This window comes from Hemibagrus wyckioides, linkage group LG20, assembly GCF_019097595.1.
Source record: "Hemibagrus wyckioides isolate EC202008001 linkage group LG20, SWU_Hwy_1.0, whole genome shotgun sequence".
NCBI lineage: Eukaryota > Metazoa > Chordata > Actinopteri > Siluriformes > Bagridae > Hemibagrus > Hemibagrus wyckioides.
In genome coordinates, this window is record NC_080729.1 from 13,435,382 (window position 1) to 13,459,905 (window position 24,524).

Consider the following 24,524-nt stretch of genomic DNA (forward strand, 5'->3'; position numbering starts at 1 on the left):
AGTTCCAGATACATTTGCATACTCTGTGTTTAGGCATGTTGTGTTTTATTATTATGTCTAGGGTGTGATGCATGTTTTGGGAAGGCTTTTTATACGTGTTGATTATGTGATCTGATCAGTAATTGGCTGTTTTCATAGACACCACACTTCACATCTGTGGAACGAAGCCAGACAAGGCCCTTGAAATATAATTGATGCTTCAAAGTCCATTTTCTGCTGCTGTGTTCAGTGACTGAATATGTCTCTGATATGTCTCATGTATCTTATTGTTATTAGTGTTCGTTATCGAACATCATGACTATCATTTATTGTTCAGCTGTTTCGTAGCCCTCTTTGTGTATTAGCACATAGTGTTTAATTGTTGCTCTGTTCTTCCTCTTACCATGGATCTCAATGCACCACACTTAGCACAAGGAACTATATTAGGGTATTTGTAGCTTTCATTATTTGGTTTATTTGTTTAATAGTTTTAGACACAGTATGTGAAAATCCACCCACAAATGATGTATAACACACTGATATCAAGCGATAGACTCGTTGTGGAGTGAAATGTACTACTTCAAAAGCTCTTCACAGTCAATTTAGTCACAAATGAAGAGCAGACCAAATAAAAACGTCAGCCAAAACAAAAGAGGTAACACATTCAAATAGCTTTCACAGGTATGTGTGTGTGTGTGTGTGTGTATGTGTGAGCATGTGGTAGACGAAAACAGAAAACATAGCCGCTGTTTGAAGATGAAAGGCTGTACCTGTTTCTCCATATCACCTTCAGAGAAACAAATACGCTCGCAAACGCCCCAGTGTTTACCCTCACTGCAACAACTGGTGTAAATATTAACTAATTCCCACAGGCTTTACGACGTAAATGCTAACGTACCACAAATACTTCAGCTCAACACGGGCAATTGGAATAGAACATTTAACTACACCATTTGTGTTTTTTGATGGGTTTCATAAGGAGCTTTATGAATATTTTGTAGGTGTTTTGTTTCTGTAAGGGTGTATGAATGTTCTGATTATGCATTTATGAGTATTAATAGGTGTTTGGTCGCTGGTTTGGATATATATATATATATTTTGTTGTTGAATAAATTCAGTGTTCTTAAACATTTTTTCAGGATTTTAAGTGTAAAATATTTTCCACATGCCACCTCAGTATACGTTTATATTATGAACAAAGTCAGATATTAGATTCGTCGTTAACTCCAAAGTTGTATAACGATAGCGTGGCTATCTATTAAAGCATCAAGATTTTTACTCCACTGACAGCAAATGTTAGGTCCATGTTTAATAACTGGAATAAGGCAGTAATAAATATGGTGCAGTGGGTAGTATTGTCATTTTACAACTCCAGGGTCCTTTGTTTGAGCTTTTAGTCTGTGTGGAGTTTCTCCCTGGGTCTGCATGGGTTTCCTCTGGGGTTTTGCTGGTTTCCTTCCACTGTCCAAAAACATGCTGGTAGACGGCTTTGCTGTGCTAAATTTCCCATAGCTGTAATCAGTGTGTGCGTGAACAGAGTACGGAGATGGACTGCTATCCCATCAGGGCTGAATTTTCCAACCTTGTGCCCAGTGTTCCTGGAATACACTCCAGATCCAGCACAACCCTGACCAGGATAAAGCCTTTAAATCAGATGAATGAATAAGTGTTTAAGGAATAGTTTTTTATTACCAGAGTTGTTGCCTATATTAAGATTTAGAGTTAATAAATGCTTGTTTAGCGTAGTTAGTGCTGTGTGATTTTGTTGTTAAGTAAATCTTTTTCGATCAGTGTTAACTGTTTGTTTGGTGTGTGCAGGTGTGGAGATGATTCAGTCCAGGCACGCCAGCCGTTGTCTCTCACTCTGGACAGACAGAGTCATACTCTTTTGTTAGCTTTCCACTCTTGTGTGGTGAGGCTGCCTGTAGCCCGCTGCCAACTGCATTCCCGCTGTATGAAGTGAGTATACACACATACACACATTGCCTCTCTCTCTCTCTCTCTCTCTCTCTCTGACACACACACACACACACACACCCTCACCCCTCATTTTTAATGTTCCAATTTTTCACTGTTCCACCAAAATAGCTTTTGCTTTATCAGCGTCTGAAATCCTAGATCTGACCCCCATCACACACACACACACACTCACACACACTTTCTCTGGCATGTCCCTGCTTGCTAGCTTTGGCACAAGCCTAAACGAGTGTATTTGATCCACATTATTAATAAGTTCCATGCTGGTTAATCGCCTTTTAGCCCCTGTCTCACTGGTATTTTTGCACAGCATGTTGGGAATTTCCAAATCCAGTCCAAATAATTCTTTATGTTGCAATAGAATACCTAGACACATTTGCACACACACACACAAGTATTGTATCTAGCGCTGTCTTTGGATGAGGCTGTTATTCACCTTGCGGTAAGGCACTGACCTGTAGTGTGTGTGTGTGTGTGTGTGTATGTGTGTGTTTGTGTGTGTGTGTATGTGTGTGTGTGTGTGTGTGTGCGAGTGTGTTGGGGGGGTTGGTGGGGGCTTGTTTTTTTTCATCTCGAACAGTTTTGACCTTCTGGGGATGTTTGCCTTGTCCCCACAAAGGAAAACTGCTGCACTTTTTGTAATTAAGCTCTTATATGTATAAAAAAAAAAACTAAACATAACTTGCAAAAGGTTTGAGGTTAAGATTAGATTTAGATGTAGAATCCAGAATGCATCTGAATGTATCCGTAATACTGCATAGCATTAATTAGCTGCATAAATAATTATGTCAACATTATTTACCCACAACGGAGATATGGTATTTATAAATAAAACAAAATCCACTAATTTCTGAAAAAGTGTTTATATCTTACTTGTGCTTCTGAGTGTGTAAACATACACATAACACTAACTAATGTAAAATTGTAAACAACGTAACAGACTTCAAATCATATAATTTGCATGGATTGCTGCACTTTTCTATTAGATTGTACTGGTGAGATGAAATTGTTCATTTTTAATTACATTTACAGCGTTTGGCAGTTACAGAAGGCTTTGGATTCTTTATCAGAAACTTCCTCATGCTAGTTCACTAGGTTATGAATGAAAAGAACCATAGTACGGACGAAAATTTGGTGAAACCAAGATGTTTTATATTAGTTGCATTAATTAAAGAATATTAAATAGTAAATCCACAAAGCCAGCTAACACAAACCTGTAAATTAAGACAAATAAAATTCAGTCAGTCGTAACTTAATAAACGCTGGCGTGTAAAGAGAGCGAGAGCCGCTCCGATAGCCGCAAACCATAAACAAATGTCTCAACTAAAGTAAGATTTAGCACACGTCAGGAGGAAAGCTGAAAAAATAAACCAGAGTTGTCAAGCCATCTCCATTTAATGCTGTGCGACATTTTTAGCATGTCAGCCATGACACTTATAACTACTTTAAAATAGCAGTGTGTGTGACGTGCCTGGTGTGCATGATCACCCGTGTACCGCAGAGATGGGTTTGTTTGTTTTTTTCTCCTTCGTTGTCATGGCCTCAGACCTGATTCACAATTTTGTCTCTCGATTTTGACCTTTTCAGATGCCGTGATAAATAGTTGCTAGCGATTAATTGGCATAGAAGTGAGACAAAATAATTTCCACTTCTTTCTGCCTTTCTCTTTCACTGTTGTATTCATTTGGTGCTCCCAGGTGTTTATATGAAGCTCTGTGGGCATCATTACAAGCAAATGAGCTGTGTCAGAAACAAAGTTTGTACTTTACGGGTGATCAGCCTACACACGCGAGTGCAAAGACAATCAGCATTTCTGAAAGTTTTGAAAAAAGTTTATGCAAACATTTCTGCACAAAAAAAGATAGATATACAGTATAAGGCCCAAGGATAGTAAGACAAGTGTGTGTGTGTGTGTGTGTGTGTGTATGCATGTGGCTGTGACATTTCTCTGTGACATTTGTCTGTGTTGTATTCAGTTGTTCTAATGTCATGTTTGCAAATGATGGCTAATACTTTAGAACAGAGTTTATACTGGAGTTTCTTTTCTCTCTCTCTTTCTCTCTCTCTGTCTCTGTGTGTGTGTGTGTGTAGGAACTGTATCTCCTCTAGAGATCCTTACTGTGGTTGGACCAGAGGAAGCACTTGTTCTCTCCTCAGACCTGGTACCAGGTGAGACTCATCATATCACATCACAGGTTGTCAAGTTGTCATCATGAATTCAGTTCTTGTTCAACATCTGTTTTTCTTTATCTTTTATATAGACTACCATTTGTGCAGGATGTTGAGTATGGGAACACCACATATCTTGGAGACTGTGAGGGTGAGTTGTTTCAGGCTGAGAGTATAACACATGGCTGCGTGATTCTGAAAGTAGTTTGAACCAAAGCTTTATAGAATGTGCCTGATCTAATATGTTCAAAGAATTCGTTTCTATAGTAACAACTCATTTGTGGTAGTAACAACTCATCAGTTTGTTTCTATAGTAACAACCCACAGTGGATGCTGAAGTGTACTGAAACGAGCTGTTAAGAATTGTGGCGCTTTCTGTAAGGAGATGGTTGTTTTACGTTCGTAGAAGGAGTCTCCAGTGTCAGTGTTCAGTAACAGTCTGCCACAGGAGTGTCTTTAGCCTCTTCATTTTCTTGCTAACATGACAAGCTGTTTTATTTTAATGCATTTTATTAACTTCAAGAAAGAGAAAAAAGAGTGCCTCCATATAGCTGTTGTGAACTTGTCTCACACACATTCCACAGCATTAAACTGTAACTACGATTGGATAAAAACGTATTACGTCTCACGGTCTGCGGTTGATTATTTTTCTGTTATCGCACACCTTATCATGTTTGCAACAATTAACTCTGACACCAAACTAGCAGAATGTATGTAGGTCATAAGATTTTGCATCAAATGCAAACAAACACACAATTCCCACTTCGCCCCTTATACACCCTTCGGTAGATGAAGCTGCCCTGCACAAGCCTTTTTACCACTGACAGCAGTCTGTAGCAAGATGGATTAACCACTCTCAGGGGAAGAGAAAGAAACAGAGAGAGAGAGTGTTTAGGCAGAGAGAGGCAGAAAGTGACAGATTTAAAGTGTAAGAGAGTGAATGTTAAGCTACAGAGTAAAAGTTTAGGAAGAGTGACGCATCACAGGAAGAAGAGGTTGAAGTAGTTTTTAGCGAGTTGAGTAAACAATCAGGCTGCTACAATGAATTTCAGTTCTCGATTTGAAACGTAATAATGTACCGTTATATAAGGCAAAAAAAAATCCACATTTAAATGCTTTAAACGGCTAATAATTTCCACTAATTTCTACAAATCGAGACAGATATCAAATTTAATGTGCTTCTGTTCATCACTTACAATGTTATACAGTATGCAGTGAGCTTATATAGTTCCTAGGAAGTGTGTGTTTTGCACAGAATTCCAGTGTAAGTTAGTTAAAGATGCTGGATTTTATGGTGATGAAGGGAAATGTAAAATCCAGGCCAATATCAGCAATGACAAACATCGCAGCTAGGGATGAAAAATGTGAAAATCGAATCAAAATTTATGATATTGCCTCTGCACAATCTCCTTTGCTTATAAAAATGACAATTGTCTACATTATGATTGCAGACATGACAAGGATATTACATGTTTTTTAGTGGAGCAGCAACAGAAAACGGGAGCACTGCCAACAACAAAGGCAGGATACTGCAAAGCCCAGCAGATTGTTCTTATATAAGTTTTCCTCTCAACTTTTGCTGTCATGGCATAGTGATGGATTAAACCAGCTGCTCTTTTAGAAAGCGTGCATGCTCGATGGCTCATATTCAAAACCCGGTGATCTTTAATTTAAAAAAAAAAAATTAAAAATTAAAAGACTATTGAAGCACATAAAGCAATGATGCCTTAAACATCCCAGTTTACTGTAACTCTATGACCAGCCCCTCAGCCACTTCCACTTGCCCAGATCTGCACATTTTACCTAAGAGAAAAGCAATTTATCACAAGTGGAGACTAAATAAATAGGTTTTTAACTTAGATTTAAAGCCTAATGTCAGGAATCTCCCCCTTGTGCCCAGCGCTGTGATCAGTGCTGCTCAGTCTGCCTAGCACTATGGTGTTATAATCTTCTGGGTTTTTCAAGTGTTTATGGTTTGTTTATCTGGCCATGTGTGCTGTCATTTTGGTTCACATTCTGTCTCCTCCAATGTATTGTCACTGGTTATCTCCTTCACATGTTTTCCCTTTAATTAAATTGTGTAGTTAAACCTTTGTGTTTCTGTATTCAGTGTGAAGTACTGTTCAGCGTGTTCATTGTTTTTCCGTCAGACTTTGCCGAGCCTTTTTTTCCCCGGTCTTGCCACATCCTGTTCTTGTTCTGGTTTCTGGTTCTCAGTGTTTTGGATTATCCCTGCTACTGTTCTTTGCTGATTTCCCAACCACTGCTTGTTTCCTATTCAAATTTTGAATAATGTTGTGGATTTGTCTTCCTGCCCTGTATATAAAACACCTTTTACTGCGAATACATCTATCTTCTTGAAGTTTCATAGCTCCTGAGGCCGCGTTAAAAAGTTGTTCTGGCTGGGGAAGAAGGGGGATTGGAAAAAAACAGAAACAGATCTATCCATTGCTGTGGTTTTAATTATTCTAGGTACTAGTAAAGAACCTGCAAAAGACCATCGATTGAAAATGAGTATAGTTGTGCTTTGAAGCTGAAATAATTTTTCATCATATTAGCAATGCTTGGGCAGGCTCCGTGGTTGATAGTTAGCACATTTGCCTTACACCACCTGTGGTTGGGGGTTTGATTCTTATCTCTGCCCACTGTGTACAGAACTTGCATATTCTCCCTGTGCTTCAGGGGGCTTTCCTCAAGGTAATCCGGTTTCCTACATCAGTCTAAAGACATGCGTTTGTAGGTGTGTGTGTGTGTGTGTGTGTGTGTGTGTGAGTGTGTGAATGAGTTGGCACCCCATCCAGGATGTCCCTTTAGTTCCCTGGGATAGGCTCCGAGTTCCCCACAACCCTGTGTAGGATAAGGTTCAGAAAATGAAAGGATGAATGGATTAAGTATGCGTTTTGTGATAGCTGCAAAATATAAATGGTGTTGCCATGGCAATATTTACATGCTGCTGATTGATGTTTGCATGCTGCAACAAAAGATGGACCACAAATTCTTCACTGACAGTTTAAATAATGAATAAATGGATTACAGCATGATATCATTCAGCACTGGTTCATTTAAACCCAGTGTTTGTAACTGTATATCTGAATGCATGAAAGAAGTAACTGACGATGATTTATGCGTTATTCAGAACGAGCAGATAAAGAGATTTATTTTAAAGAAGGGGCATCTTGCTGAGACTAGAGGTGTGCATCAGGAGTGGAAACTTGTGAAGTGGGGTTTTTTTAATGCAGGCAAAAGGGAATAATCAGACATGAGCAACTGTAATACACAGCTTTGTGGTTCCTGAAGTTTCAGAGCCACAATTAACACACCATGCTGACAGGGCTAGCATTTCTACCTTCTCCTGACTTCTGGTTTAGACCACACCCACTTAGAATTTAAATTTCAATATAGTTTGGCATTAATCATTTGGCAGACTACCTTATCCAGAGCAGTATACAAAAGTGCTTTGAATTCTCTTTCAATACCATCGGCCTAAAAACTTCTTCTTCGGGAAGAGGTAGGTCTTCACCCATCGTTTGAAGACGTCCAGTGACTCAGCTGTTCAGACCTCTAGGGGAAGTTCATTTCACCACCAGAACAGAAGGGAGTCTTGACGTATACCTACCTCTTACCCTGAGAGATGATGGGACCAGACGAGTAGTGCTATTAGATCAGAGGGAGCATGGTGCAGTGCGAGGAGTAATATTTGGAACACTACAGCGATACAGATAATGGTGTTCTGCTGTTCATACCACTAATATGTACCACAGACAGTGTCTTCAGTCTTCGGTAAGGAAAATACATAATGCATATAAAGCCTAAATTCCCATTCAGATGTGCTTTCAAACATACAAGCTGCACAAAGCCTCTCTTTGTCAGGCCTTGTCTGGGTTCCAAAAGTGTAAATTCCAAATCCATCCCAGCTTTCCGAATTGTCTCGGCATTCTGAGATGAGTTCTCAAAGTGGAACAGAACAGCAGCAGGGTTTCCTATCCAGAGCTTTGAGGGCACTTGAGCAGAAGGGCGTAACTGGTTATCATGGTAGCCCTGCCGAGGTGATTATAGAGCTGAGAAAATCTTCTCAGCAGTTGGAGCAACTCCTGTGATGAGCAAGAGACAGAAAGTCACAGAAACATTCCTGCTTTATTCTTAGAGAACTAAAAAAAAAATCTGCTCTTACAGCTTGAATTGTTAAACCATAGAATCTTATTTTACTTTATTACTTCAGGTAGTAGCAAATGCAGAATGGGTGACTGCAGGAAAAGATGTTGTGTAGAAAACTGGAAACATCTCTATCCATTGCTGTGCTTTTAATTATTCTAGGTACTAATAAAGAACCTGCACCTTTTAATTGATGCAGGATGTAGTGGATGATAAAAAAAAAAAAAAAAATCAAAACGTTTGTCAGATCATGTGCGTGAGAAGTATTTTTTTTCTAGCAAATTTGTTGTAGGTGAAATCATTTTCCAACATATTAGCAATAGGTGCAAAACACATATGATGTTTCCATGGCAACAATGACACGCTGTCGATTAATGTTTAGATGCTGCAACAAGAGAAAGACAAAACAAAAGAAATTATACGTTTCATAGTTTTTTAGCATGTGGTTAAGTGTGGTTTATACGAGCAAATCAAAAATATGTAAAGGTGCATTTTACCATGTTTCACCATATGAACAATCACTTGAAAAATGGTCACATGAAGAATAAACCAGGTGAAGTGATGTAAGGGGTGGAAGTAACATTGAAATCATAGAATTTACATGCGAATTGTGATCCATTTTTATGTAGGATACTCGTCCAGTCATAGCTAACACTATGGTAGGAGAAAAATCCATTTTTTTGTGAATGTGTTTGTCTAAATTTTACAGAATACATTTACAAACAAACATCAACCACAGTGGTTCGAGAGATTGTTTGAAATGGTCAGGTCTATATTTTATACTATTTAGCGATTTAACGATTTTGAAGGCATACATATTAGACTCGAAACATAATAGTGAAACAAAAACAAAAAAAATCATGTTTTGATTAAGCCTGTAATTATATGCAATTGTATGTAATTGTATGCAAGCCTCGTACCAGTATCTGATGCACTTCTTTGAGCACTGTTTGCAGATTTAGTGTTTAATACAAGCAGTGTCAAAAGAAATGAAAAGTTAATGGAGCAGGTTATTAAGGCTATACACTATGGTTCCATTATAACTATTCTATAATGGATGCTGTCTTAGACAGAACCATAAATGTGGATTAAGTGGGAGTGTTTGGGGTTTTTTAATCAGTTGCTCTGCCTTTATATACAAAAGGAGAGTGATAAACAAGCAGCAATCTCTGTGCTTATGAGCTCCCTTCCTTAGAACTACTTATTTAGCTCTCTTATTTAGAATTGATTTTAAAATCCGGCTATTGGTTTTTAAAGCTCTTAAAAGCATAGCAGATTCATACAGCTCTCAAGGCCAGACAGCTTATGTTCCAAATTAAGTTTTACGTTCATAAATGCTGGCTTTCTGAACATAGAAAGTTAAACACAGCAGAAATTTTTTTTTTTATTTTACTACCTGCAGCTTCTTCACTGCAAGAAATGACATCTTAGCAAGTGGTAATATCTTGAAACTAGTCAAATGTATTTGCTTTTTTACAGTACAGATTTCTTTTTGCAGATTACAGGAAAAACAAATATCGAGCCTATTGTTCGGCTTTACACTTTCTTGTCGAATTGCCAGATTATTCTGATATATTTCTAGAAAGAGTCAAAATGATCTGCCAATAGAATAGGAAAATGTAAAGCTGAAGAATTGTACAATATTATGAAAATAGGCTTAATAATCTTATATTTGGGGTTTATTGCAATCTTTTAATAAGAAATAGTTGGTACATTTGTCTAGATTCAAGACACTTGTCATTTCTTGTCATTTTTGGCATTCTGTCCCAGTTTGTCCCAGTCCAGGATGCCCTCTTGCCTTTTTCTCTGAGCCGCCTGGGACAGACTCTGGTTTCCATGCAAGACCTTGGTACAAAAATGAATAGATGGATAGTTGATATGTTTATTTGACATTTATGGAAGGAGTCAGCACTTTGTAAAAGGTAAAGCTTTTCTTTTAAATTTTCCAACACAGTTTGGAGTCCTTTGGAGTTTATCAGTAACACAACAAGCTGCATTTTTTGTCTTATTAACTTCAAGGCAGAGAAAAGAGAGGCTGGTAAAGGCAGAAAAGTTTATAACAGTTATAAAACAAGTGACAACAGAAGTTAAACGGACTTTTGAGTTTGTGTAAATTTGTATTTGTCACTAATGTGAATCTTTTAATAATAATAAATAGTAATAAATGAATAAATAGCAGGAGTTTCTGTCATATATGGATTAGTAAAAGTCTTTAGTTCAGTATCACACATGTATTAATGAACTTTTTGTCATTGTCATTGTTTCATTTGAATAAGGAAAGCAATAAAAAAAAAAGAAATTGTAATAAAAATGTAATAATAATTCTGGCTATTTAGTTAGGACCAAACACACATCGTTATATGATATATTCTGAATATATCTCTAGCCCCTGACTGACTGTGTGATACTATTTGTTTATGACCTCATTTTATGACCGTGATATTCTTTGTTTTGTCCTAGAAATCCTTTCTGTTTTGTTTTCGATGAACATGTGCCGACACAGACACTCGCTGACGGTTTCTTCTTCTGTAATTTAGTTAACCATTTTCATAATAAGCTCGCCAAACCGTAAGTGAACACATCAACCAACACGTCTGTTTCTGCTGACGTTTTTTTTTACTATAGATATACCTTATAGGAATAGAGTTAGCATGGAGCTAACTCGCTGCAGTGGCTGAGCTGCATTACTGGAAAATGTAATACTCTGAGTACTCTCTGAGCCACTCTTTCACCATGTAGCCATCATTTATTTCTTTCAGCTTTCTAAAAGCTTTTATGGGGTTTTGTGGGTTTCACTAAATGCTAATCTTCAAGAAACGCAACAAAACATTTATAGGAGTTTTATACTTTTTTATGGGCAATGAAAACATTAACAGACTTAAAGAGACAATAAGATGATTTCTGTTAAACATAACTATAAATGAACTCAAAACATGATGTTTTTAAATTAAATAAAAGAAAATAGTTCCATCACGCAAATTGCTGTGGTAAAAGACGATTAGGGATTTGTGTTTTTTATTGGAAAATAATCAACTTCGGGACAGTAAACACACATCCCCAAGGATGATTGTCATAGATGATTTTTTTTACATTACTAATTTTATTCAGTTTATTTCATTTTTCACTGACTGCGAATGTAAATAAACAGAGTAAGTTCGATTAGGAAAGAATTGAGCTGTGCATTGTGAACATACACCAGGTCTGGGATTAAAAAACCTATTGGAATAAGCAAACCAATAAAGTATATCTTAAAAACACTAAACGTTTAACACGAGATATGGATTGCCAGCTCAATGTAGCATTTAACAAATTTCATTTTCTTTCCTTGCCATCGTTTAAGCCTCTTAATTTTATCAGACAGCTGTACCACGGCTACACCGCTCACACAGGAAGAGAAATAATGGACCAATATTTCACTAAAATAATATTAGGTCTAATAAACCAAGTTGAAAGAAGTTGGGATTGAACCATTTTGAAAAAAATGTAATACATTTTCTCAAGTCATTTTCATATTAAATGTTGAAAATATAATTTGTACAGCACTTGTTATTACTTTGAGTAGTGTTGTCAAGGCCCAAAGCGATTGTGTTTGCATAATGGTAGGAGCATATCTGTTAAGCATCTTGTACTTCATAATAAATCTTGACACTGTCAGCGAAAAGGACATGTAGCAAACAATATCTTACATGAAAATGAAAGATTTATCTTAAACACCTTCTAGCTAGGAAAAAAAATAGCCCATTTTTCACCCGGGTCCAAACGTAAGCAAAGCTGGAGGCATAAGCTTCATGTCCATGACTTGAAGCAAACGAACATTAGCCTTGCTTCCGTCCTGGAGGCTCCGACCGGCAAAGAAATGGCGTGGCCTAAAAATGGCCACCTCTCTGTCTGCACAGGCTGATTTACGAGGACGGTGCGGAGTCTGCACTGCCATTAAAGCGTCATAATATAGAAGATACAGTGGAGTCTCAGCCCATAGAGCTTTCCTTATGGCCTCTGCACATCAAAGAGCACCATCACTTCAAAGAGTCGCCGTGTCCGTGACCTCGAACGTGGGCCGAGGACCGAGATGTAATTCTCTCGAGTGTGATTCTCGATGCTGTCTGATGTTGAAAAAGAAAGGGGTTGTCTTTAAGAACAGATGCAGCAAGACAGAGGTTTCAGTTTCTACTACTGACTGTGTTATCATAAGCGAAGGCGTCTTTACAGCTTTCAAACTTCTTTTCCTCAATTGTTCGCTTTGTCACAGGGAAAAAAAAAAAACACAACTCTTTGAGGTTCTTGAAAACGTGCGTCCTTTCATCCTTCGATAACCAAGTGACGTACTACTGAGAGTGGAGTTAAAAGCGAATTTTTAAAGAAAAACTGAGCTACAGAGCATTGTGTAGAAGGACAGATTGACAATAGGAAGAACTGAAGGAGTTTTACGTAATACTCTGTTGACTCTTAGTGTGCTTCAGCTGCTCCCTAAAGAGCTATATTGTGAAGTGAGGCCTCCGACTGAGGTGAAGAGGAAGGTGATGATGGTTGAAGATACTTGAGAGTGGTGAGAGACAGCAACAAAGAGACAGGCGTGTGAAGAGATAATATAGACCCCGAATCATACAACGATATCTCTCTACTGTTGAATGAAAGTGTTTATTTGTACCCGACTGGAGTTAATTTAGAGTTCCTTCAGCGGCGGGAACATTTCTTCGCACCGTTTTACATGCCTGCTATTGTTCATAAACGCATCTTTCCTCCGTCCTATCCATTTTCTAGATTGCAGTGTGTGTGGGGGTGTCAGTGTGTACTTTCATTGCACTAACTCTGTGACAATTTTCTCTCGCACAGTGGCTATATTTCATATATTCCTCACAAAATACCATTTCTTGAAGGTTTATTGGTATTATGTGTTCCCTGAATCGATAGCAGGTGCATACTGCGGCAGGGCAGAAGTCAAAAGCCATCGGCAGGCGGGATGTGTGATAATGGGATTCAGAATAGAAACTCGGCCTCTATAGCTTCTCATTTCTAAGGCCGTCAGCTCAGAGAGCCCACACACACACACACACACACGCTTGAGGTATAGCAGAAGCAGGGCTGAGCAAGGGGAGGAGAAGAGATAAGAGATAGGGGATTGAGAAAATGGTGGCGAAAATCAAGGACATCCCACAGGACGGCAGAGAGGAGAGATTAGAGGAAATGCCAGAGAAAGAGAGAGAGAGAGAGAGAAAGAGAGAGTAAGGGAGGGCAAGGACAGGGGAAATGAAAAAGAATCTGGAATCTATAAACATAATTTTAAAGCTAGCATATTATGTTTCAGGGTATCGCTGCAGTATTGTGAACATACGCTCGAGTGTCGATCTTTTCTATTCATTTTCAAATAGATCTGAGAAAGATTCGGGCAGTTTTCTTCACCCCACGAGAACGGAAAGATTTTCGGAGTGTTTAGCTGCAGACCATTTAACAATTTAAGATCCAACACTTATTTTCCAAGGCTCTAATCCACGCAGTAATGCATTCTCCCCTTGAGTGCGCTGACATGTTCTTGTCTCTATATGGCTGATCACTTGAATAGAAATTTCAAGTCGCTTGATGGATGGAGTTTGCATTGCCGGCTGTCTTAATAAAGCAGCGTGATTGCTAAGTCAATAGTTCTCATGGTTGATTGCTTTTTAATTGGTAATCTTCTAAAGGTTAAGTAAGTCAGTATTTTGCTGAAGCTCCACTAATGCTGGCATTTTCATAAAATCCGCAAAACCCACACTTACCTCTCGCTAAACTCTTTATCAAAATAATGCTCACAGATACTGACAAATGGATTTTTTTCAGATTGTTGTTTCCAGGGAACAGTGTTATTGTTACATAACGTGTTGATGCAAGTCGTACCAGAGTTTTTAGAGAAAGGATGTTTACACTGTTGGAACAAATTGATGAGTTTGAATTTCATGTTCTTTTTGACCTTTGTATTATCTTCCTACTTACCAGTGAAAGATCTCTTGAATTAATAGTGCAATCATTAAGGTACACAGTGTAAATATACCCTTGCTTACTGTAGCTCAGGTCCCTGTTCTTAGCTGACAGGGAACCGAATGTAGTCTTAACCTCAAGGTTAGGCATGTTGTGTGTTTTGAGAAGCGCAGCGCAGTTGTAGAGTGCTTACTTGAGTCACTGTTTCCTTCCTGGCTGTTTACACCAGTCTGGTCATTCTTCTCACCTCTCAAGATGTTTCCACTTACTTGAAGTTTTTTGTTCTTTACACCATTCTGTGCAAACACTAGCTATTGTATTTTCTGAAATGCTCACATTAACCCTAAAGACCGTGCCATGGACAAGACGTCTTTTCCCAATTCTGAATCATAAGGAACATTAACAGTGTTTGATATGAACATGAACATTATTTGCCGAAGCTCTTGACTTGTAACTGCATGATTTTATGCACTGCACTGATGACACATGATTGGCTGACTGGACAAGTGCATGAATTAATAGGAGCATGAGTGTTCCTAATAAAGTTGTTATATCGTGTACATTCATTTTATTAAACTTTGTCCCTGTAAACATGCAAAGATTTTGAACTAGAAAGGAAGAATTTATATTTATTTTTATATTTCATGCAAATGTATCTTGGTAAATATCATCTAAATATGTAAATACAATCTGAATGTAACTAAAAAAAGTATGCACATGTGAGGTGCATTTACTGTAACAAGAGAAGAAGAACAAAATCCTGACACAATGAGCAAACAGTTTAAATGACAGAAAAATTAGCAAAGAATTTGCATCAGAAATGATTACTTCAAAATTACTTCCCTCTAAAATTTCAAAAAAAAATTTATAACGTACCCTAAACTTTGTTCTCTCACAAAATGATTTGCATTGCAATTATTCTTCTATTTAACGGATTATTAAACAGATTATCCACCTTTTTTTTCAATCGATTCCAGTCTAGTAATCTAGTCCAATTTTGATATATAATGATGTTATTTATCAGTTGAATTATTCACAGAATTATCAAGTAACACACAAGAAAATGCCTGTAGTCATTGTTATGCTGGTCTTGCTAAAAAAAAAAGGAAAAGAAAAAGAAAAAATGAATAAAGGGGGGATTAAGAACGGTCATTCTGACATTAATTAAGCATGAAGGTTAATGCAGTTGTTTCTTCTGTGTCTCTCGTCCTCTGCAGGTCTGCTGCATGAGAGTTTCACAGATGAGCCCGAGAGCCTGGTGACTCTTAACCTGCTGGTGGTGGCAGCTGTTTCAGCGTTCTCCACTGGGGCGGCGCTGTCAGGCTTGGCCGTATGCTGGATTATGAGCCAGAAGCACCGTCATTGCTCTCGAAGTGAATCTTCATCTTCGGGCACCCAGCGGAAAAGCGAAAAGGAGCGCAGTATGCTAGGGCCAAGTACAAGTGGCTCGGTGCTGAGCGTGACCGATCGGCCCCGTCCTCAAGGTGAAACGCTGTTTGTGATGCCCAATGGTTGGACGAAGGCAGGGGATCTGGACCCAGGATTGTTGCCTACACCTGAGCAGACTCCACTGCAGCAGAAACGCCCAGCGCCCTCGCTCCGCCTCTCTGACTCAGGCTCCGGCTGGGACCAGAGCCAGACCTACCTGAACTCGGTAGCTACCCAGTGTCCTCCGCCACCACCCTCGGCCATCTTCCTCAGCTCTAAGCTCCTCAGCGACAGGCGGCATGACGATGTCATCGAGCGCCAGCGCTATGTTTCTCTCTCCAAGTACCGTGAGCATGGAGCACGCCCGGGCACACTGCTGCGCAAATCAGCGGGTGACTACAACTACCCAATGACGCCTCAAGACTCGCCTGACAGGAGGCGCGTGGTGTCGGCGCCCAGCACGCAGATGGAGTACACCGGAGAGGCTCTGCGCTGGACCCACGAAAACTACGTCTTCCATGCCGTCCCAACCCCAGGACACCGCTACGCTGCAGGCACAGGGCATCCGGCTAGCCTCGCACGCACTGTCCTGCACGGCTCTCGTGGCCTCATGGACCTGGCGGATTTCAGCCACCTGCTGGGCAAAGGAGGCAACGAGCGTGCTCCTTCAGGCCAGTGAAGAAAACGGAAAAGATCTGTGAAAAAGAAGGAAGCGGTGAAGGAGAAAATGTGCAGAGCATAAAAGCTTCAGAGCTACTGCAGTGCCAGCAGGATCTGGCCAACATCATTCTGTTTTTCTCCATCTTTCTTGCTGTCTCTCTCGCCCCTCTGTTTCCGAGCTCCTTTTCGATCTTGTCTGGATTCCTCTGTCATGCTATGATCAATCACTGGAAATGGAAATGGCCTCCACTCTGCCTCATAGCTGAAGGTCCTGCAGAAGAGTACAAACTAACACACAGACACACACACAGGCACACACACTTCCTCAGTCCACCCTCGCAGTCTTACTGTGTCTTAAGACACACCGCAGGTCCTTCATCAGAAGCAAGAGTACAGCAACAAACTGCAGCATTTGTGACTGCAGCAGCGCTAATGACGTCCATATCTATTCCCAAGCTCTCTCTGTCTCTCTCTCTCTCTCTCTTGCTCATCATTTAGAGAATGTGCTGGCGTGTTCTCGTTCATTGGGGATTTCTGAGCTGCTGGTTGTAATAAAACATTTTCAGCAAGGGTCGGCAGAGACAGCGCGGAGGCATCGATTCCCACTGCAGTCTAGCCGTGGCGTATACCTCAGCCTATCCCATTTTCTTTCTTTTTTTATAAATTGCGTTTTGTTTTACAGTGTTGAACTCACTTAAGTAGCATCGCCACTTCTGACCTACGACGCAGTGCCACATGTCAGCACTATTCACGCTGGCAGGACATATAGAATAAAACCGGAGCGGTGCATCTCCTTGACTACACACGAGCGGAAAAATACGGGAGGGAGGATGAGCACGGTTTGTCCGCTAACTCTGTGAGGCTATGCTACGGAGGGACAGAGAGAGAGAGCAAGAGACACAGAGCCAGTTGACACACATATAGAGGGTGGTAAAAAAAAAAATGGAAGCAATTCTTCTCGAGCAGAAGAAAGATCGAAGTGAACGAGGTGTTTGAACTCGCAAATGTTTTACGTTTGTTTGTTTTTTTGTGTGTGTGTGTGTGTGTACAGTTGTACAGTGAATTACCTGCTCTGAACTGAGGACAGACACAAAAAGAAAAAGCAGTGTTGTGACCTTCACCTGAATTTCATCCAGACGCTATAAAGACGTATTCGCTGTGCAGAGTTTAGCCGAGTAGCTGAGAGACGCAAAACAAAACTCTCTTCACCTCCTCGAGGGATGAGAGGGACAAATACGCAACGGAGATGAGAAAAATGATGCCAAATGAGGACCACTGTTTGGATTAACCGGCACGAGACATCATTAAATATTGAGTGTTCCAGAGACTTTTCAGCCTGTACTGTATTATAACTCATTTTGTTGGTTGCTTTGTTCTGTGTTTGTCGCATTAACAGGGTTTCCGTTCATCATAAGAAGACACCTGTTTAAACAAAACGTCCGACTGTTCCGATTCAGAGACTTCTTCTGCGTAAGACAGTGAGGCATTGTGTGTTAGAAATATATAAATGGATAATCCAAAACCCATCCACATTTCAAACTAATGTATACATGATGTATATGTGCAAGTACCACAGATAAGAAATAACAGAAAATAAACGAGAAATCCTTATACTAAATAACACAAGGAAAGTCTGAGGGTAGTTGTTAAAGCAGTCAAGAAATGGGAATTTTTGTGTTACCACTATAATCGATGTAGCTCATATTACACACAGAAGTGCCTCAGTTTCAGCCTGATGGTGCACAAATACCACAAAACCAAAATTAGTTCAAGACGGTTAGAGCGAAGTGTACAAGTACAGCTACGCATGCGTGATATTCTCTCACGTAACACCTTTCCGGTTCAAGCTGGAGCTGTTGTTTTGAATTTGCATAATATACGTAGGTGCATTGTTTTAAGCCGCTATAACAGAGTTCAACAACTGCCATTACGCTCTTATTATTAGAAGTCAGTTTGGAGTAAACGGTTTTTGATAGTGGGATTTCCAGGAAATTATTTCCGGATTATTCACTGTGGTAATTGCACATATGCGTCAAACATATGCAGTAGACTGTGATGGAAATAGTTATATTTATTTATATATTTCCTGGACTACATTCACACAGAAGAAGGAGAGAATTTAGAACATATGGGTGATCTGCATGATCTGCATAATGCATATGTAATCCACATGTATTCTCTGGAAAAGTTCAAGGAATAGACACACACACACACTGATATATGGTCTAACACACAGAACACCTGCATTTTCAGTGTCCTGCTTCTTGGGAGAAGATTCACTCTGGTGAATTCATAGTTAGTTCCACACTCTGAAGGTTAATTCTTTAAAGATGTGTGTTATTGGAGCCATATGGTTAAGGTTAAAGAGAGGGGCGACCACACACACACACACACACACACACATACAAACCATCATGTGCTCCACCTGTGAAAGTACATTCTCTGAAAATACAATGTATGCTCACACACACACTCACACAAATCAAATTCATGAAGGATTTCTGGCTTGTCCACACACACACACACACTTGCAGCATGACCAAGGCAGATTAAGGGAGCACATTATAAATTCAACTGGAACAAGTTTCATGTGTTTGTCATTGCCCCAAGCCACAATTATAAACCTTTAAAATACAGGAAATAGAAACTAGAGGCACGTCCATGACCCTGCAGTCAAAGGTCAGTAGTGCACGAACCTGACGTTCCATTCATTATGCCGCATTTGCACAGTCGCTTCACGTTCTTTCATGAAATAGTCACCCGTAGCGCCTACAATACAGATGTGAGAATATATACGGCTGTTCAGTATTCCACGATAAGTTCATCTGAAATAACTATTCCGTCGGCATTTTGGCGACCAGGTACAGGTAATGAAATCGCATGGGGAAAAGATTTTACGTTTAAACATACAATCCGATTTATACGACGGACTCTCTTTTTTTTTTTTATAGAAGAAAAAAAATCCAAGTCCGATATGTATACGTATAAACTGCTGAAATCTCAAAGTGATCCTTTTAAAGCTGCAGTATGTCATTTTCAAAAGTGTTTCTAGACCTGAAATGATCGTGTTGATATCAAAGACAGTCAAAAAAAAAAAAAAAAAACTGCCATAAAATTGATCTGGCTAGGTTTCAGGATTCTGTTGATTATTTTCTGACCCAGAAATAAGCTCCACCCCTACACTGGAATAACAGCGGTGCTTTTTTTTCTGGAAACCTGGGCCACAAGGCAAACTTTAAGCATGATTTTTTTTTTTTTTTTTTTTTTTTAAAGAACCTAAAATATCTTGGGAGGGGGAATTAATAATTATAATTATTTCTAAATTTCTGGGGTCAAATAGAGCTTCTTAAAGGTGCAGTACGTCAATTTTAAATGTGTTTCTAGAACTAATATAATCATATATCAAAAACACCATAGAAAAACTGTGATTCGCAATACTGCCATGCAAGTATTGATGTAAGTTTTTGCTTCTGTTTACATTTTTTCTGACCCCCCCCCTTCTTAAAATGACAAAGTGCTTCTTTAATATGTCAAATATTCTAGCAGTTACATGCAAGACATTAATGAAAGTATTTAGCCCTATTTCTAAATGGAAAATGAATACTGAGACACACCAAAAACCATGACTGGGTTGTATAATTTCTCACACCCAAGCAGATATCCCTGTGCCATTGCAATGCAAACGCAAAACTGTTTATCAAGGACCATTTTCTCGCCTGTTCTGTCCTAAGGTCTAAACGTAATCTCTGGATCAGTTCTGCAACACGACCTACACATACTTGAAGTGCCAAAATGTAACTTTGTATTTCGACAGGATGCTGTTTGTATCGAAAAGGCATCGACGGTGTCATTAATGTAGTGTTTAGTTTCGATTTTTTTCCTTTGTTCAGACTCTAAGCAAGTTGGCAGTCTGTTTCTGTTCTCATGTAACCGGTGTGTTTTACTTCCTTTTGTGTAGCATGCCTGCTACATTGAAGGTGGACGTGCTGTTGTATGGTAAATCTGTTCAGCCGGGCCTTTACCACAACTGCCATATCGTTACCTCGACTCGAGGCACTGTACTTCAGTCCGGGAAGGCACAGCAATGAACCCTGATCATGAATCAATAACACTACTGTATATATAAGCACAAGAGCGTTTTATTTTTGGGATCCGAAATGACGGCTAGTTGACTCACTCGTGTGACAGAAGGATTTTTTTCTTTCTGAGCATTGTCTGAAGGAACTGAGGAACCTTGAACTACATTTTCCTGAGAGAAGAAAACAATTTCGTTCGTTTTTTTCCCTGAAGAATTGAGTGACATTTCAGACTGAATGGACAAAATATGGTCCGAACGGTGACTCGAAGAATTGTACATAGATGAAATAGTGACATTTGAAGCAACACTTGATCTTGTTTTCTCATCCACGTGTACAGAAAATACATGTATGCAAGTGTACAAGGCAAATTTTTTCTTTTGTATTAAAAACAAATCTCCTGTGTATACACTTCTCTCGATTATACACACATACGAATACACACACACACACACACGTACGATACACACACTACTCAAAACGTTGGCGTGCACAGACTTATTTTGACCTGTAAATCGACATGGATATTTTATCATTCTAATAAACACAACGGATTGTTCATTTTCGCGTCTCCCATGTCTGTCTTTCTGAAAACGAGTCCCTTTTTTTTCTTTTTTAACACTTTAGCATAATAGCGCCTGAAATCACCGAATCTGTGCGCATCGGGATGACACTGAGTGGTGAACGGAGGCCACTACAGGACAAGAGTATGCATCTCTGTTGCTATGGAGATCTCCGTCGCCATAGCAGCATGGCTGTGATTGTTAAAGGATAGAAAGAAAGCGATGCCGTTTTGAAAGAGCGTCACATCTGAGTTAATTAGATCTGCGTTACTCATGCAACACGTAATTAACGCAAACAACGGCTGACTTGTCCGATATGTGGTCTGCATTTAAACTTGCTGTTTTGTTTTAGCAGCTTAAAGCCTTTTTAAAGAGGAAAAGGACATCAGAATCAGAACTTTGAGTCACGGTGATAAGTTTCTATTATCCCCTTCAACACGCACTCTTTTTCACTAGACAAAGCAGAACTCTATCATTAGCTCATTCTTTCATCTCTCATTAACCAGAGAAAGAAAAAAATCAGTCACGTTTTTATGAGATATTATTTTCGTTTTTTCCCATTGTCCAAATGTTCTGTTAAAGCATCATCTTTCACAAACTAGACCTCATTATTGAGTGCATTAGGAAGAGGACATTTGGTCATTATTAGCACATTTTCAGACATTTTCATAGTGAGAAATAGTTTCGCTAAAGGAATCCAAATCTATTCTGAGTGAAATGAAAGCTGATATAGGTCCGGTTGGATTTTTAGCCTTTTGTCTAACAGACACAATCAATCAGTCTGTACAATACATGTTTCATGAGGAAGCTTGAAACCCTAATATCACGGCTTCGACTGATTCAAATGTATGATTAACAAATATAAACAACGCCTTTATAATTGCCTAGAATACCTTTGTACACTGTAGAATGCTGTACAATGTTCCTTCACTGGAACTAGGGGGAACTGGAACTACTACTTCCAACATGACAGTGCCCCATGCACAAAGCAAGGTCCATGAAGACATGGCTTGCTAAGATTATAGCCCTTACCTCAGTTCCACTGAACACAACTGGGATTAACTGGAATTCCCAGGCCTCATTGCTTCATTTATTTTCAGTTACCTGACCAGGGTGGTCAGGGTTGCTGGAAATCCTATCCCGGAAACACTTGTGGAGCAGAAATACACATGCCATGTGGAGTAGGAGTACACATGCCAGTCCATCACAGGACATAATGGACACACATTCACACACTCATTCACACCTATGGCCAATTTAGTGTCGGCAATCTCCTACCATCATGCTTCTAGGCTGGGGGAGAAAAACTGAAACCTGAAGGCAACCTACATGAACGACAACAAGCAGACGACAGATTAGTAACAGGTGTTTACTTTCAAACAACATTTACCAGCTGACAAAAAGGTGCACCAGCTTGACAAGCTCAATGTGTGTATTGGCAGCTGGTATTTGGTCAGAATAAACTGGATGTGTTAGCCTGGAAACCTGAGCTCAGGGCTAAATTAAGGGGCTGTGAGGCAGCCCATCAGAAGTAAGAATTTACATGTAGAAAGAAAGATAATTAAAATATATAATTCAATCTTTAGCTATATTATTGGTCAAGTGGTGGTCAAGAGTGCTTATATTTACTATAATCCAGTGGTGGACCGTCAGGGCCAGCAAGGCCTTCTCTGCTGGCATAATCAGCAGTGATCTGAATCACTGACTTGCATGTTAATATATTTAATATATTTTTCCATGAATGTGTATTAAATTATTCCCAATAGTCTATTCTCTACATTTCATAGCTTTTCTCTTGGTTGCACTGCTTCCAGTAGTGTATATTTATGATAAGAATATTTATCCAATCATATTTCAGCTAGTGGTTGACATCATGTGTTGCCAGGGTGAAAGAAATCTGCCTTAAGGCCTTCAGAATCAATAGTGCAGATGCCCGTAGCTTAAAATAATGAAACTGTTCCATTAACCAATCAGATTTCAAGTTGGCGTCACTGGGGCCATCTAACAGGCATATGATTTTCATTGGCTGTACCACTTATCCGATCTATCCTCGGGTCACGGGGAGCCTGTGCCTATCTCAGGCATCATAGCAGGATACACCCTGGACAAAGTGCCAACCCATCGCAGGGCACACACACTATGGGCAATTTAGAGACGCCAATCAGCGTCATGGGCCATATGCATCAATGAGCCTTGGCCTTCCATGACCCTGTCGCCGGTTCACCACTGTTCCTTCCTTGGACCACTTTTGATAGATACTGACCACTGCAGACCGGGAACACGCCACAAGAGCTGCAGTTTTAGAGATGCTCTGTTCTAGTCGTCTAGCCATCACAATTTGGCCCTTGTCTCGCTCAAATCCTTACGCTTGCCCATTTTTCCTGCTTCTAACACATCAACTTTGAGGACAAAATGTTCACTTGCTGGCTAATATATCCCACCCACTAACAGGTGCCATGATGAGGAGATAATCAGTGTTGTTCACCTCACCTCTCAGTGCTCATAATGTTATGGCAAGGAAAAATTAAGAAAGGAAAAATTCCCTGAGATTAGGGAGAAACACATCCTCATCTGTGTGATATAATTATCCCTTCTATAAATGTGCATTCCTTTATAGGCAGCTCATTCCAGTTTTAACATGAACACTATTATGTTGTAGTGATCAACTGTTGACTGATGGAGACTTGAGTGCAAAAGCTATCATAGCTGTTGTAGTCCTAAGCCATCATAGTTAAACCGATCATATCAATTGCAGTCCAAAGGAATCTTCACGGTTTCTAACTGATACCATCCACAGTAACCTCATGTATCTTGAGCATGTCCATGTATGACCATCCTCAGCAGCAGTGAGCGACCTTCATGTGATGAGAACTCCAACCAGTGGAAGGGCATCAGGATGGATTGGACAGGTTCGGAGAGCCAAAGGGATCCAGATCACCTTCTGTCAGCTTGCACCAGTCCGCCCACCTCCATATTCAAAGTTACAGAGAAGACAGTTTTCCTTATTCCGATGAGCTGTGAACAGTAGCTGAAGCTCCTGACCTGTTTCTGCAGGAGTTTATCTACTGCACACGATTGGCTGATTGAATAACTGCATAAATGAATAAACTATTTGTGCAGGTGGTCCTAGTACATTCCAGCATAAATAAACAATTTGGAATGGATTTGCTGTGTTTGTTGAGTGTGCATTAAGTGCAAGTGCTGTAGTTAATTATGTATTAGGTTTGTAGTGTTTAAAAAATGCTCTTTTGTGCAAGTATGCCATTTTTGATGACCACAACAACATTAAGTCCATAAGGAGACAGTAAAACGAGTGCAATTGTTTCTCAGAGTAATAATTTAACTGTGCAATGGAAGTACATTTTTTTAAGAGCATGAACCAAGAAGCAGTGCAGCCATCACAAACACCTGCAGAATTGTAACCAACCGAATGACCACAAGAGGGCAGAATGTTATTAAATATTATTAATTTATTTTACAGACATTTTTTTTTAAATTTATTTTATTATTTATTTTAATATAATATAGCATAGAATATTATATACAATATAGGTTATGTCTTCAGAAG

General features: G+C 39.4%; 1 protein-coding gene across 1 annotated transcript in view; it reads left to right on the plus strand.

Annotated features, from left to right (window-relative positions):
* sema6ba (sema domain, transmembrane domain (TM), and cytoplasmic domain, (semaphorin) 6Ba) overlaps positions 1-20,956 on the plus strand; it is a 140,249-nt gene extending 119,293 nt beyond the window's left edge. Inside the window, exons 15-18 of the mRNA XM_058372802.1 lie at positions 1,798-1,938; positions 4,048-4,125; positions 4,218-4,276; positions 15,447-20,956. Coding sequence (XP_058228785.1) covers positions 1,798-1,938; positions 4,048-4,125; positions 4,218-4,276; positions 15,447-16,336 — 1,168 coding nt within the window. The 3' untranslated portion in view covers positions 16,337-20,956. The remainder of the gene's footprint in view (positions 1-1,797; positions 1,939-4,047; positions 4,126-4,217; positions 4,277-15,446) is intronic.
* Positions 20,957-24,524: the final 3,568 nt, after the last annotated feature.